Source organism: Corvus hawaiiensis, chromosome 24 (genome assembly GCF_020740725.1).
Source record: "Corvus hawaiiensis isolate bCorHaw1 chromosome 24, bCorHaw1.pri.cur, whole genome shotgun sequence".
Classification (NCBI taxonomy): Eukaryota; Metazoa; Chordata; class Aves; order Passeriformes; family Corvidae; genus Corvus; species Corvus hawaiiensis.
Genome location: NC_063236.1, coordinates 10,581,840 through 10,594,150, shown reverse-complemented (window position 1 = coordinate 10,594,150; position 12,311 = coordinate 10,581,840). Strand labels below are relative to the sequence as shown.

At 49.3% G+C, this 12,311-nt stretch overlaps 1 protein-coding gene across 1 annotated transcript; it reads right to left on the bottom strand.

Annotated features, from left to right (window-relative positions):
- Window positions 1-1,835: 1,835 nt before the first annotated feature.
- On the bottom strand, window positions 1,836-8,568 carry GUCA1B (guanylate cyclase activator 1B). Its single transcript, XM_048328287.1, has 4 exons — window positions 8,142-8,568; window positions 6,742-6,891; window positions 4,965-5,079; window positions 1,836-4,338 (listed from the first exon to the last, which is right to left on the bottom strand). The coding sequence occupies exons 1-4, from the start codon at window positions 8,343-8,345 to the stop codon at window positions 4,211-4,213; spliced, it is 597 nt and encodes a 198-aa protein (XP_048184244.1). The 5' UTR covers window positions 8,346-8,568; the 3' UTR covers window positions 1,836-4,210.
- Between the last annotated feature and the right edge of the window lie 3,743 nt (window positions 8,569-12,311).

Below are 12,311 nucleotides of genomic sequence, written 5' to 3'. Positions count from 1 at the left end.
GATATCCCATCCCAATCCCCGCTTCCTGTCGCCCCTGTCCCCATCCCCGTCCTATCCCTGTCCCCATCCCTGTCCCATCCCCATCCCCATCCCATCCCCGTCCCATCCCTGTCCCATCCCTATCCCATCCCTATCCCCATCCCTGTCCCCATCCCATCCCCATCCCTGTCCCATCCCCGTCCCATCCCTGTCCCATCCCTGTCCCATCCCTGTCCCATCCCTGTACCATCCTCATCCCATCCCTGTCCCATCCCCGTCCCATCCCCGTCCCATCCCTGTCCCATCCCTGTCCCATCCCCGTCCCATCCCTGTCCCATCCCCGTCCCCTCCCCTTCCCCATCCCGGTTTTTGGGACCCCTTTTGTCCCCCCGCGCTCCCGCCGTGTCCGCCCGTCCCGCAGCGCCTTCTGCCGGCCCCGCCGGGAACAGCGGGAACGCGCCGGGCTCGGCCGCACGGACCCCAAACCCGAGGGGATCCCACAAACGGGCAGCGGCAAAAACATCCCCGAGTGCATCCCCGGGGGTGCCCGAGAGGCACAGAAGTGCCACAAACCCGATTCTCGGCCAGACGCTTCCCAAGCCCCTTTTCCGCAGGTTTTGGCTGCTCTGCCGGAGCTCCGGCGCTCCCGCAGCACTCCTGCAGCACTCCTCAGATCCCAGAGTATCCCCTAAATGCAGGATCTTTAAGGGTGATGCCCTTGAGACACTTTCTAAACTTCTGAGGTGCACTTAACTTTGAAGAAAAGAAAGAAGAGAAAGAAGAGAAAGAAGAGAAAGGGAAGGAGAAGGAAGAATAGTAAGGAAAGGAAAAGGAAGGACAGTAAGGGAAAGAAAGAAAAGGAAAGAAAGGAAGGAAAGGCAGGCACGAAGGCAGGAAGGAAAGAAAGGAAGAAAAATAAAGAAGGAAAGGGAGGAAAAGAAGGAAAGGGAGGAAAGGAAGAAAAGGAATTTTGCCATGGCACAGCTGAGCACAGGCACTGCAAGAAAACCACTGAGACCACAGCCAGTCCCTGCAGTGACCAGCACGGGGCTGAGGAGGTCACTCCGGCTACCCACAGGAGATTTTCAAAGGGAACTTGGCCACGGGTGCTTCGGGAGTGACCTGGACACAAACCCTACCCCGGGCAGCCCCGAGTCCCGGGGGAGCCGCCGCTGCCCAAACCTCGGCTGCACACGGAGCACGGCCGAGCACAGAGCGGGTGCGAGGATCCTCCCTCCTCCTCCTCAGCCTTTCATTGCTGCTGCTCAGCGCCTTCTCCAGGGATGCATCTCCCAGAGAGTTTTAGGATGTGATGCCTCCTTGGCTCCTGCTCCCTCTTCCCTTCAACAACAGCCTCAGCTCCACTTTCCAACCTGATCCTTCCACCTTGAGTCCTGCCCAGCTGCAGGGACATCAAACCCGGGAGCAGATGGTAGCCCGGAAAAATCACACGGCATTTGTCTTTTCCAAGCCATCCTGTTTCCCAATTTAGAGCAGAAAGAAATCCAATCAGTCAAATCCAATTCAAGCTGGGCCTAAGTCTGGAAAACCGATTATGCAAAATGCCTGACATCAGTGCTTGATGTGAATGTTGAACGGAGTTTGGGAGGACTCAGGGTGTTTATACCCAGGGATTTAAAAATAGCACTAAGGCCAAAGCACCTTTGATTTCTTGACAAAAGATTACAATTGATAAGAGGAACAATTTTCCATTGGGTTATGCCAGCTCTGACACAAACACATCCCCTGCACCTCCATCCCACATCTGCCCAGGCCACAGGACGTGGAACCACCCAGCTCCTGAGCCCTCAAGGGTCCTGTTTCAGTCCTGGAAGGGTTAAAAGAGAAGCGTCTGATTGCAGCAGTCAGCTCACTTTATTTAAGCACCTATTTCAAGTTCCATTGAGAAACATTATTTTTTAAATGATACTCTCATGGTTCCTGCTGTCATCACAGGAAGTTAAACAAAGAGGCTCCTTCCCTACTCTGCCTCTGCAACAGCATCGTCATCTCTGCCTTATCTCTGCCTTATCTCTGTTTTACCCAGCTGTTCCAGCAGCTCCTCCCCTAAATTCAATATATCAGACTCACAGGCTACAGTTTCAGTCAGATACTCAGGTGCTTGCACAGATCTTCACCTAATTAACAAATAAGTACTACAAAACAAATGTTTTTAATAAATATTTCTTTATTCAATTCCTGTTTTACAAAACTTCTACCAACATCTGTACAAGTGCTCACCAGGGGAGGGCTGCTGGCCTGGGGGTCCCCAGACAGCCCCTGCAGAGCCTGGGCTGACCAGGCGAGCAGAATTGGAGAATTTGGAGCATTTCAGTGAACCAGCAAAATGCAACTCTAGGAACTAAAGAGCCTCTCTAAAACTGTGCAAGAAGCAGAGCGTGTTACCTTGGTTGAGATGCTGAAATGTAAGGAATTCGAGATTTGTATCCTCCAATGAAAACATTTTTTTCACAAGCTGGAAAATCAATAAAAGTGAATGTTTTCATCCAGGCTCCCAAGTCAGATTTTTCTTTCAGATCTTTGGCTGATAAACTATTGACTAGAGAGAGCTTTGACCAACTGCCTCAGAGCAGCATAAAGCGTGAGTCTAATCAGCTCTGATAAGTCAGCTCACCACCAACTGGTCTGTATTTACAGAGAACTCACAGAAAGGCTATTTCAAAGTGGAAATGTGCACGATCTGAACGCTAGCATTGATTTTGTCTTCTCCTGAACACTTCCTCATGGAATTTAAACTCTGGGTAAACTGACAAGACCACAAACCAGCAAACTAATCAGCTAATGAGAGTTCTCACAGTCCTAATTAAAGGCCACAAAAAAGGGGCTGTAAATCTTTTCATTGGTATGACCTGGCCCACTGATCCCATGGGAAAATTAAAATGAAAGAGACAAACTCATGTTATTTTCCTGGGGAGTTTTTTTCTTGTAAATGAACCAATACATCCAATAAAGTTGAACCAAAATATTGATTCAACCCAAATTCATTTTCCACACACATCTATGTAGAAACACGGGTCAGGACAGCAGAGCTCAGCCTGCAACCTGTGTAAATTTTATATCTGTGGTCGGGGGCTAAATTAAGTCCAGTGTAAAACCACTGTACTGGAATTTTTGTCACTTTTTCCATTCTTTTCAAGGCCGGTTTAGACAGGGCTTGGAGTAACCTGATGTGGCATCCCTGCTCGTTGCAGGGGGCGTGGAACTGGAGGAGTTTTAAGGTCCCTTCCAACCCAAACCATCCATGATTTATGATTCCGTGGTCCTGCCAATGGAGCAGCACAAGTCCTCTCATTGCAGATACTGCCAAGCAAAACTCTGCTCTTCCCTCATCTCTGCTTCCATACTAAACTTCTCCCACTGCAGTGAAAATCCTGGAGCTCCTTGAGCTCATCCACTGTTCCCAGAGCAGGAAAAGCTGTTCCAGAGCGATGATTCCCTAAGAACCAGGGGCTCAAAAGGAGCCGAGTCACACCCGTGCCGTTCTGTCCTCTAAACGGGGCTGTGAAATGTCAGTGTTTGGAATCAGCACCTATCAGCCCCTCAGGCCTCGAGCAGGCAGAAGGAGCAGACTCTGGTCCCCAGGAGGGAGGGGAAGGAGTCCCTGCTCCTCCTGCCCAGCCCTCACGTTGTTTCCCTCAGCTCTGAGTGTTGTCCTGGCCACTGCTCTGATCCAATTCTCATTTTTGGTAGTTGTGTGTTGGTCTTCAGGAATCTGACATGAGCAGCAGTAAAGGCTACAAAACACACATCGAGACACCCTGAATGCCCAACACCTGCCAGAGCAGCTGTGTTGGTGTGAGCTGTTGTAACTCTGCAGCAGTGAGCGATGCCAGCACCAGTCTGCTCTGGAGACAGCACCCCTGGCTCCTTTCCTCACCTCCCAGTCCCATCTGTCACCAGCTCCAAACCCTGCTCAGGGTCTGCTGCAGGAAGCCACAAAAAGTTTGTTCCTTGGGGTGTAACCAAAAACCAGAGCTGACAAACACAGTATTGTGTACACAAAAGGACTTATTCATGGGCCAGAAATAGTCCCTGGGTACCAGCGGTGCTCAGCACGTGGGTTTTACATCGAGATACGGCTCCTTAAACCACTCAGGTTTTCATCTGCATGCTGAGATCGAATTAAAAAGGAAAGTCACTACCAGGCTAGAGGAAGGGTCACACTTGGGAGTCAGCATCAGGTTTTCAGCTGTGCCAAACCCGAATTTTCTCAGAACAAAGCACTCTTCCTCCTCTGCTCAGTGATCCATCCCCCAGGGTTCACATCCATTTGCAACATCTTCATCACCCACTTGTCCCTCCTGGCTCCATCAATGAACTCATCAAGAGACAACTGCCCTGTGGGTGAGGAGGGGGACACGAGATGGGCAGTCAGAACACAGAGATAAGAGACAAGGAGGAGGCAGGAAGCAATTCCAGCCATGTGTCAGATAAAATGCTAATCAGACACGACCTTACTTAATTTCCCCACCTCTGCCAGGCCAGGCAGCTAAAGACAAACCAGGGGCTGTGACCCCGGGCATTCCCACCTGCCCCATCCAACAGGAGACTCCAGATGCTGCAGGGACTCACCCAGGCTCTTCCAGGACCGGTGCCAGTCAGGTCCTGCTAGCCCCAGTTTGACTGGAACCAGCGTCTTTACTCAGCTCTTTGTGCTGGGATTGGGACCTGCCCTCTGGTTGCTGGGGGCTGTCAGAGGATGGGATCTGAGTGACATCCAAATCCAGACAGAGCAGTGACTCCTTGGTATTTTACATTAAAATAACAATGGAAAAGATTTCACCCTGCTGCACCTTCAAAGTCACTTTTGACTGTGGAACAGAGCAGAACCAAACCCAGCGTGTGCATTGTGAGTAACACAATAGAGCCAAGTGATCTCTGGGCAGCCAGGATCAGAGGCAGCCAGCCCAGCACAGGTGAGCTCTCATCAGGCAGGAATGCAATCTGTGCCATCCATCACTCACCATCCCCGTTCTCATCCACCAGCTGAAATATCCTGTCCACCACCTCCTCTGGTGTCAGCAGCGGGGTCCTGTCCTCCACGTCCGACCAACACACCCTCTTCAGCCTGTAGATGGACTGAAAGGAGTTCACAAATTAGGAAAGGGACTGGAAAATGAAAAGCAGTGAACTCCATTATCATCCCAACACTGAGAAGGTCTTTTTCAAAGGCTGTGGGTTTAACCTTTCTGGAAAGATCTGCCCCTCAACAGCCTCAGATCTAGAACAGAACCCCTGACCTTATGCCTACCCTCACTGCACGTTAATTACCTCATTTGCTCTGTGCAGCTGCTGCCCTCCTGTTTCCCTTACACATATTGGTCAGACCTCAGGGTTTCTTTGCAAAAAACAAAGCAACAGTTCCACAGACGGAAAAAATCATAAGCCTTGACTGTGATTTTTTCCTAACATCCAAAGCCAGGCACATCTGGACTAACCCAGCCCTCTCTCTGGGGAAGCTGTGCCCAGGCTGCAGATCAAACCTGTATTAGCACAGATTTTGACCCCCAGTTTCTGCTCCCCTTTGCCATGGGAAAGGGTCAGATTTTATCTACTCCTGTGGCACCACCTGTCCATCGTTACCTTTACTGCTTAGGCTGAAGGGTTTTGTCTAAAGTCTTCCCAGAGAGAGGATTAGCAGTGGCCTCACAGTTCTGGACAATTCTTGGTTGACCTCAAAACTATAATGGGTCGTGGCCCAGACAGGCTGCCCTGCTGCCACACCAGCTGCTGCAGGTGACCAGCTGCTCACCCTCCCCAGCCGGAGGCCCTGCTGTCCACAGGGGCAATTCCTGGCACTGCACTCCCCTGAGATGCTCAGATGGGTGATAAGCAGTGGTTATCACCCTGCCAGGCAGTGCTGTGCAGGGGAACCATCCCTGCGGTGCTGCAGCACAGCCACCGAGATATTTCAGCTCAGGTAAGAGCACAGGTACCTGTCCCTGGCTGCCTGCTCAGCCCCACAGCATCCTTCAGGTTGGAAAAGAGACCTTCAGGATCCTCCAATCCAACTGTTCCCCCAGCACTGCCAAGGCCACCCCTAACCCCTGTCCCCAGCTGTCACATCTACACAGCCTTTACATCCCTGCAGGGATGGTGATTCCTGTGTCACGGCTGGACAACACTTTCAGTGAAGAAATTTTTCCTGATAATCATCTAAACCTCCCCTGGTGAAACTCGAGGTGATTTCCCCTTGTTCCATCACTTGGCAGAAGACACCAGCTCCCACCCTGCCAACCAAACCATGGAGTCACTGCGAGGCCTCTTCTCACACCTCCACACCATCACTGGTTACATCCAAGGCAGGACACAGCAGAAACCCAGAAAGGCACCGGTACAAAGGAATTTCGGTGCTAATTGGTGCCTCTCAGGGTATTCTCACCAACCACCCAGGCAGGACACAGCCCCAGCAAGGGCATGGGGTGAAACCCTCCTCCCCAGGCCAGCACAGGGAACCTTGGTGCTGAGAGGTTGAAAAGAAAGGCAGAGCAGAGCTCCAGGATCTCCAGAACCCAGAGGGTGCATTTCTGGGCAGCAGCAGGGCCAGGCTGCCCACAGTGGGTACAGCAGAGCCCTCAGACACCCCAGCAGGCTCCAAACCCTTTCACCAAGGTCAGGCATTTTCACTTCATCACCATCCACAGCTGCCCTGAAACCTGATTATCACAAACCCCATACACATCATAACATTGCCAAAGAGCAGGGATTGCTTAAAAAAGTGATTGGGCAATGCCCACTTACTTCAACAATTTCCAGCAGCTCAGGTTTATCTATGCAGCCATTCCCATCCTTGTCATACACTTTGAACGTCCACCTCAGCTTGTGTTCCAGTTTTCCTCGTAAAACAAGATTCAAGGCAGCTACGTATTCCAGAAAATCAATGGTGTTATCCTGTGGCAACAGAAAAGCAGCAGCTGGATGACATTAACTGGGTAGAAAGTTGATAGAAAACTGCTTTACAGATTCCAGAAAACCTAGGTTAAAACTGCCAAAAGGATAATGCATGGGACAGGTCTTTGTCAGGCACTGTAAAGAAGGTTTGGAGCAGTTCAGGACCAGCAGCAGGCACAGCCACACCCTGTGCACCTCCTCCCCCATCCTGTCACGCACCAGCAGCCCTTAAAACCAGATTCTCTGTCCTGTCAGGGAAGCTCCCATAAATTAGGAATGGGACTTCATCTTTTATGCACAGTTTGCTCTGCTACCTTTTCTGCACAGCTTTCATAACAGAATTTGGGACCCGAACCTTTCATTTTTTGCAGGAATTTGGGTTTTTACAACTTGGAATTCTGAGACAAGCCTGACCTGCCCACATCTTCCATGGCCTTTTTTAATCCTTTCTCACAAACTGACTTTTGCTGCCACTTCAATGTGATTTTGCTGCTGTTTTCAAAGGGAGCTTAAGGGAGATGAGTTGATCAGAGATGAACAACCTGAGTCCCCCTTTCCTGTATGGATACAAGGAACAAACATCCCCACACTTGGAATGTGATCGAGAGCTTCAGGAAAAAAATAATTGAACCATTTGGCAAGCGTTGCTCACCCAAGGCAGCTGAGTGCCACTCTTTGAGAACCCAAAGCATCCCAGGCTGCCCGTGGCAGCAGTGCAGGGGATGCAGGAACTGTGACTAAACCAGAAAACCCACTTCTCCCAGGTGTCTCATGACAAATACGGCAAAGGGAATCAAGACCAGAATGTCTGAATTGTTCAGCATTCCTTTCCTTCTGGAAAGCAAAGCTAAAATCAATATTTTATTACAAACCACCTGTTCATACTTGATGCAGACACTTCCTCCGACACAGAACAAGCCTGAGTAGGACTTTCCTGCACTGTAATTTCCCCCCAATCTCAACAGAGAGATGTTTCTGCCATGTGGGAGCCTTGGCTGTTTGAGGGCGTTACAACACTGTCTCAAAGTGTGACTGCCTAAATTAATTCAATCTTAGTCCTTTCAGGGGACATTCTGACCTTAATTTAGGTAGAGATTTGAGGAGATAATCCAGACCAGCCTGTGCTCCTTCTCCTGCCCTCGGGGGTTCCTCGCCCCCACCTCAGTCCCATGAAGGGTGGGCACAACCCAAACACCTCCCCACTGCAGAAATTGTTACACAAATACCTGTAAAACCTTCTCAGCACTTACCCCATTCTTGTCAAAAGCCCTGAACATGTTCTCCACATACTCTGCTGCTTCCTGATTATCGTGGACCCCGAAGAACCTCTTGAACTCGTGCATGAAGAGGGTCCCACTGGGACATTCCACCACAAACTTCTTATACCATTCCTGCAGCTCTGCAACATCAATCTCTCCTTGATCCTCTTCAGCATTGGTGAACTGCTGTCCCATTTTCCCCCAGAAAGCAGGATTAAAAACAGAAGGAAAAGAAGAAAAGTCCTTTGTTCTTTTTCTTCTTGCTGTCTCGTGCCTCTGTCTGATGTTAATGCTGTGTCACCTTCTCTCTTCTGTGTTTTAGTTTCTTGTTCCTCCTCCCCTGCCCAGCTCCCGGTGCTGCAGCTCCGTGTGCTCCCCAGGAGATCTGAGAGTGGCTCCTCTGCCCCGGAGCACAGAGCACTGGGCACGGATAAAAATAACTAAAGATCATTAGAAGATTCCCACCCATGAGCCCCAGAGACCTTCAGATGTTCTGAGCTGTGCCCTATTTAGAAGCAAACTCCAGGGGCTCAGTGTCTTTCTACACATTAATACCTCCATGTCAAAGAATTTGGGAGCCGAGGTTCCCTTTGCACACAACACACAGCCCCGCTCTGTCCTGTAGAGTCTTCCAGAGGAAAAAAGGGATTATAGGGGAAGGAACATTTATCTTTGCAATGCTGGCTGTATTACCTGCCTGTGGGGGTTGCTCAGTGCTTCAGTGAGAGGGGGCATAGGAAAAAACAACAATCACAGAGAGGAACTCCTGAGAAAACAAACACTTCCATAAAGAAACCTGCTAATGCATTAAATTAACTGAATGTCTGCTGTAGCTGTGCTCTACAAAATGGTTGAGAGAATTAGTGGAGGCACCTGGATACAAACACACACATTCCTCTTATTGTCACATCTCCATCTTATAGCTTTAAGCTAAAAAGAACAGGAATTTTTTCCATATTTTTAGAGCATATTCTTCTTATTTCCTTCCCCTTTTTGTGTCCATGGGAATTCCCCTCCTGCCTACCCTTCCCCCTGACCCTCATTTACTGAGTTGATTACAGACACCAAGTGTGGCTCTTCCTTCCCTGGGCTCCTTCTGTCCAGCACCGCTCACAGCCGTGGCTCAGCCCCTCCTCTCCACATACACAGAGCCCTTTCCTTCTCCTGCAGGAGCCACCAGCTTTCCTCCACACCAAACCAGTTGCTCTGAACCCAGTCTGTGTCCGCTGGAAAGAATGACCTGAGCTATAAATGTGCCCAAGCCAGCCTGATATCTTCATTAAGAGGATTGGAGCAGCATTAATAGAAAACAATAGATTCTCCTATCCTAATGCCAAGGTCCAGATGGATTTAAGCTGCTCACTTTTTTGGAACAATTTTTGGTGTTGGTTAGGTAAGAAGAGCCTCTCTCATGGAAGAATACTGGCTAAGAACCAGGCTGAAATTTGAATTTGATATTGCAGAACAGTAGAGCAATTCATGCAGCACTGTAAGAGTGGGATTTGCTCTGAATGCACTGACACCTGCAAGTAACCCAGCAGTGTACTATGTGCATATATATATATAAAATATATATATATACATACAGAGATTTGCAGGAGTCTAATACAACCTTACACTGTTACATGTAAGGATACCCAGGCAAGGTTTGGTTTCACTTAAAAGAAGAGCAAAGAGAGGATAGAGACAACACAGCAGAAGCCTAGAGATGGATGGGAAGGGCCAGAGAAGTTGCCAGAAAATTTAAGACTGTTCTATTTAAATTAAAGCATTTTTATATAATAATATTCCTGTCTATCCTCGCGCCCAGAAGAATGCAACACAGTTAATGAACTCAACCCTTCCCTTTGGAAATGCTTCAGCTGAATTTCACCTCTGACTTGGAGATGCCTCGTCCACAACAGAGCAGCTCAAGGGCTGGCTCATCAGAAAAATAACAGTAAATCCATCCCCCCCGTTTTTCTCTTCATAGAGCTACTGGAAAGAAGTCTTTGGTAGCCACAGTCACGTTTATAAATTATTTTATATAATTTTTGGAATTATCTTGCCTGGTGAGGCCAGGAGTTCTCCTGAGGTCTCAAACAGCCCCAGGCCACAGAGGTGCTGCCAGGACAGCGGTGGGGAGGATCCATTCCCTTTTCCTGCAGCACAGCTGGGGAGTTTGGGATGTGCTGGGGTGAAGCCTCTCCACCATTTTGTGCAGCTCTCCTGCACGGAGCTGCCTGCTGGAATGCGAGTGCTGAGAGCGCACAGCAAGACTCCACATGCCCAGGACATTGTCTTGACTCATTGCATAATTTTGTTTTGCCTTATGGGAACTTGGTGCTCTGTTCCCAGGAGAGAAAATGGTTCCTCTTTGTTTTGATGACTGCAATCTTCTCCAGCCAGGAACAAAGGGCTGCAAGAGACCTGGAGTACAAAGCCCAGCTGCTGCTATTGCAGGTTTCATGGCATACAATCGTGTTGATAAAATAGTGATATTAATTTGGCACTGAAATAAAGTAAATCCCATAGCTCCTGGTATGAAAATTCCTCTGCATGTCCTCTGTGTGCTCTGCAGACTGCACTGAGAGAGCTGCTGTCTCTCAGCCAGCAGGATGTCACTTAATAAGGCACAGTTTATCAGTCAAATTACTTCTTACTTTGATTCAAAAAAACTGATGCAGATAGAGGTAAATATAAACAGAGAGAAGTAAAAATAAAAAGAGTCATTTCTAGAAAACACTGCAGTGAAGAGGTTGGTGCTGTTTGTCTGCCTGAAGGAGCAGGATCAGCGCTCTGTGTGTTGTGTCAGAGCGAACACTTTGGATGATCAGCTACAAACAGGTAACATCTGATTGCATGTCCTGCCTAATGAGTTATCCCTGGATTATCACCTCTACAGCTCCAAAGCTCCGGAGTTTCCCAGCCAAAAGCATGGAAAAAGACAGCCTATTTCCCGTCAGCTGCCTACCCCAACGTGCTGCCACACGCTTCAGCACAGGCTGGTAGAAACTCAAGAGGAAAAAAAAAAAACACCAAACCCTGCAGAGGGCTGGGAAGACTCATTTGTTTGGCATCTGTGTCGGTGCTGGGAAGGCAGCAGTGGCTGTGGCAGAGGCAGCAGGGTGCTGGCAGGCACAGCTGCCTGCCAGAGGGGACCAGCTTCAGGGAGACTGCAGGCAGGACTGGACCCTTCTCCCGAGCTGGAGCTCCCAAGCTGGAGCAGTCCTCACCCAGCTGTTTTGCCACATTGCTCCATTTTTTAAATCCCCCAGCCCTGACCTGCGGGTTGGGCATCTTGAGTGTCCTTCCTGTGTGCCCAGGAAGGGCAAAACTCCACCCAGGCAGCTCCCAGCACTGCCACAGACAGCCAAGGCAGCAGGAGCACGAGCAGCAGCACTGCTGGTGGCTCCTTCCATAGCTCCCCAAGCATCCACCACAAACAAAGCCAACCCAAAGCATCCTTAAATTTCCCTGTCGTCGCCAGGCGGGATGGAGGCGTGGACAGCAGGAATGCAGGGAGGATGAACGGCAGTTTTTGTGCTGACCCATCTGAGGAGAGATCAAAGAGCCTGGAGTTCAGCCCAATATCTCCCTGTGTCTCTTCCCAGTTGCTCCCAAAATTGTCCTACCACTGCATGTTTTTATACAGCAGGAATAACAAGGGTGTTTCATTGCAGGAGCAGCTGTCCCTTGATTTACACATCAGAAATGGTCAGGTACCACCAACGAAACCCATCCACTGCAGTGTCACCCAACACAGAGAGCACTGGCCCTGGGGTATCTTCTGCTGATTGCCAGAAAGATTTTCTTATGTGCTGACAAACTCCTGCTAAATATTTCCTCTGAGTGGAATTCCATGCTGGATGAAGCCTGAATTATCCACCTTGCACTTGGCATCCGGCAAGGCAAACTTCCCCAGAAAAATGTTGAATTGTTTTGTCTGTGTGTGAAGATCTCCAACATTTTGTCTAGTTCCAAAGTCTTGGCTCAGGACTGAGCTGTGGGTGTAAGTCAGCCTTCCCAAAGGCAGGGTTCAGCATTTTCCATAGGGCTCATGATGAGAAGGAGAAGGGAAATTCCCATTTTTTTCTGGTTAATTGAAACTGAATGGTGAAGTATTGTATGATCCTTGAAACCAAGATTCACCACTGAGTCATGGCTCTCCACCTACAGGGA

Excerpts from the sequence above, each read along its gene's own strand:
- GUCA1B (XM_048328287.1), bottom strand. The coding sequence starts at position 8,345 with ATGGGACAGCAGTTCACCAATGCTGAAGAGGATCAAGGAGAGATTGAT. Across the intron at positions 6,892-8,141 it reads GGGCTTTTGACAAGAATGGG|GATAACACCATTGATTTTCT; the intron begins GTAAGTGCTGAG and ends CTGTTGCCACAG. Across the intron at positions 4,339-4,964 it reads GGTGGATGAGAACGGGGATG|GGCAGTTGTCTCTTGATGAG; the intron begins GTGAGTGATGGA and ends CCTCACCCACAG.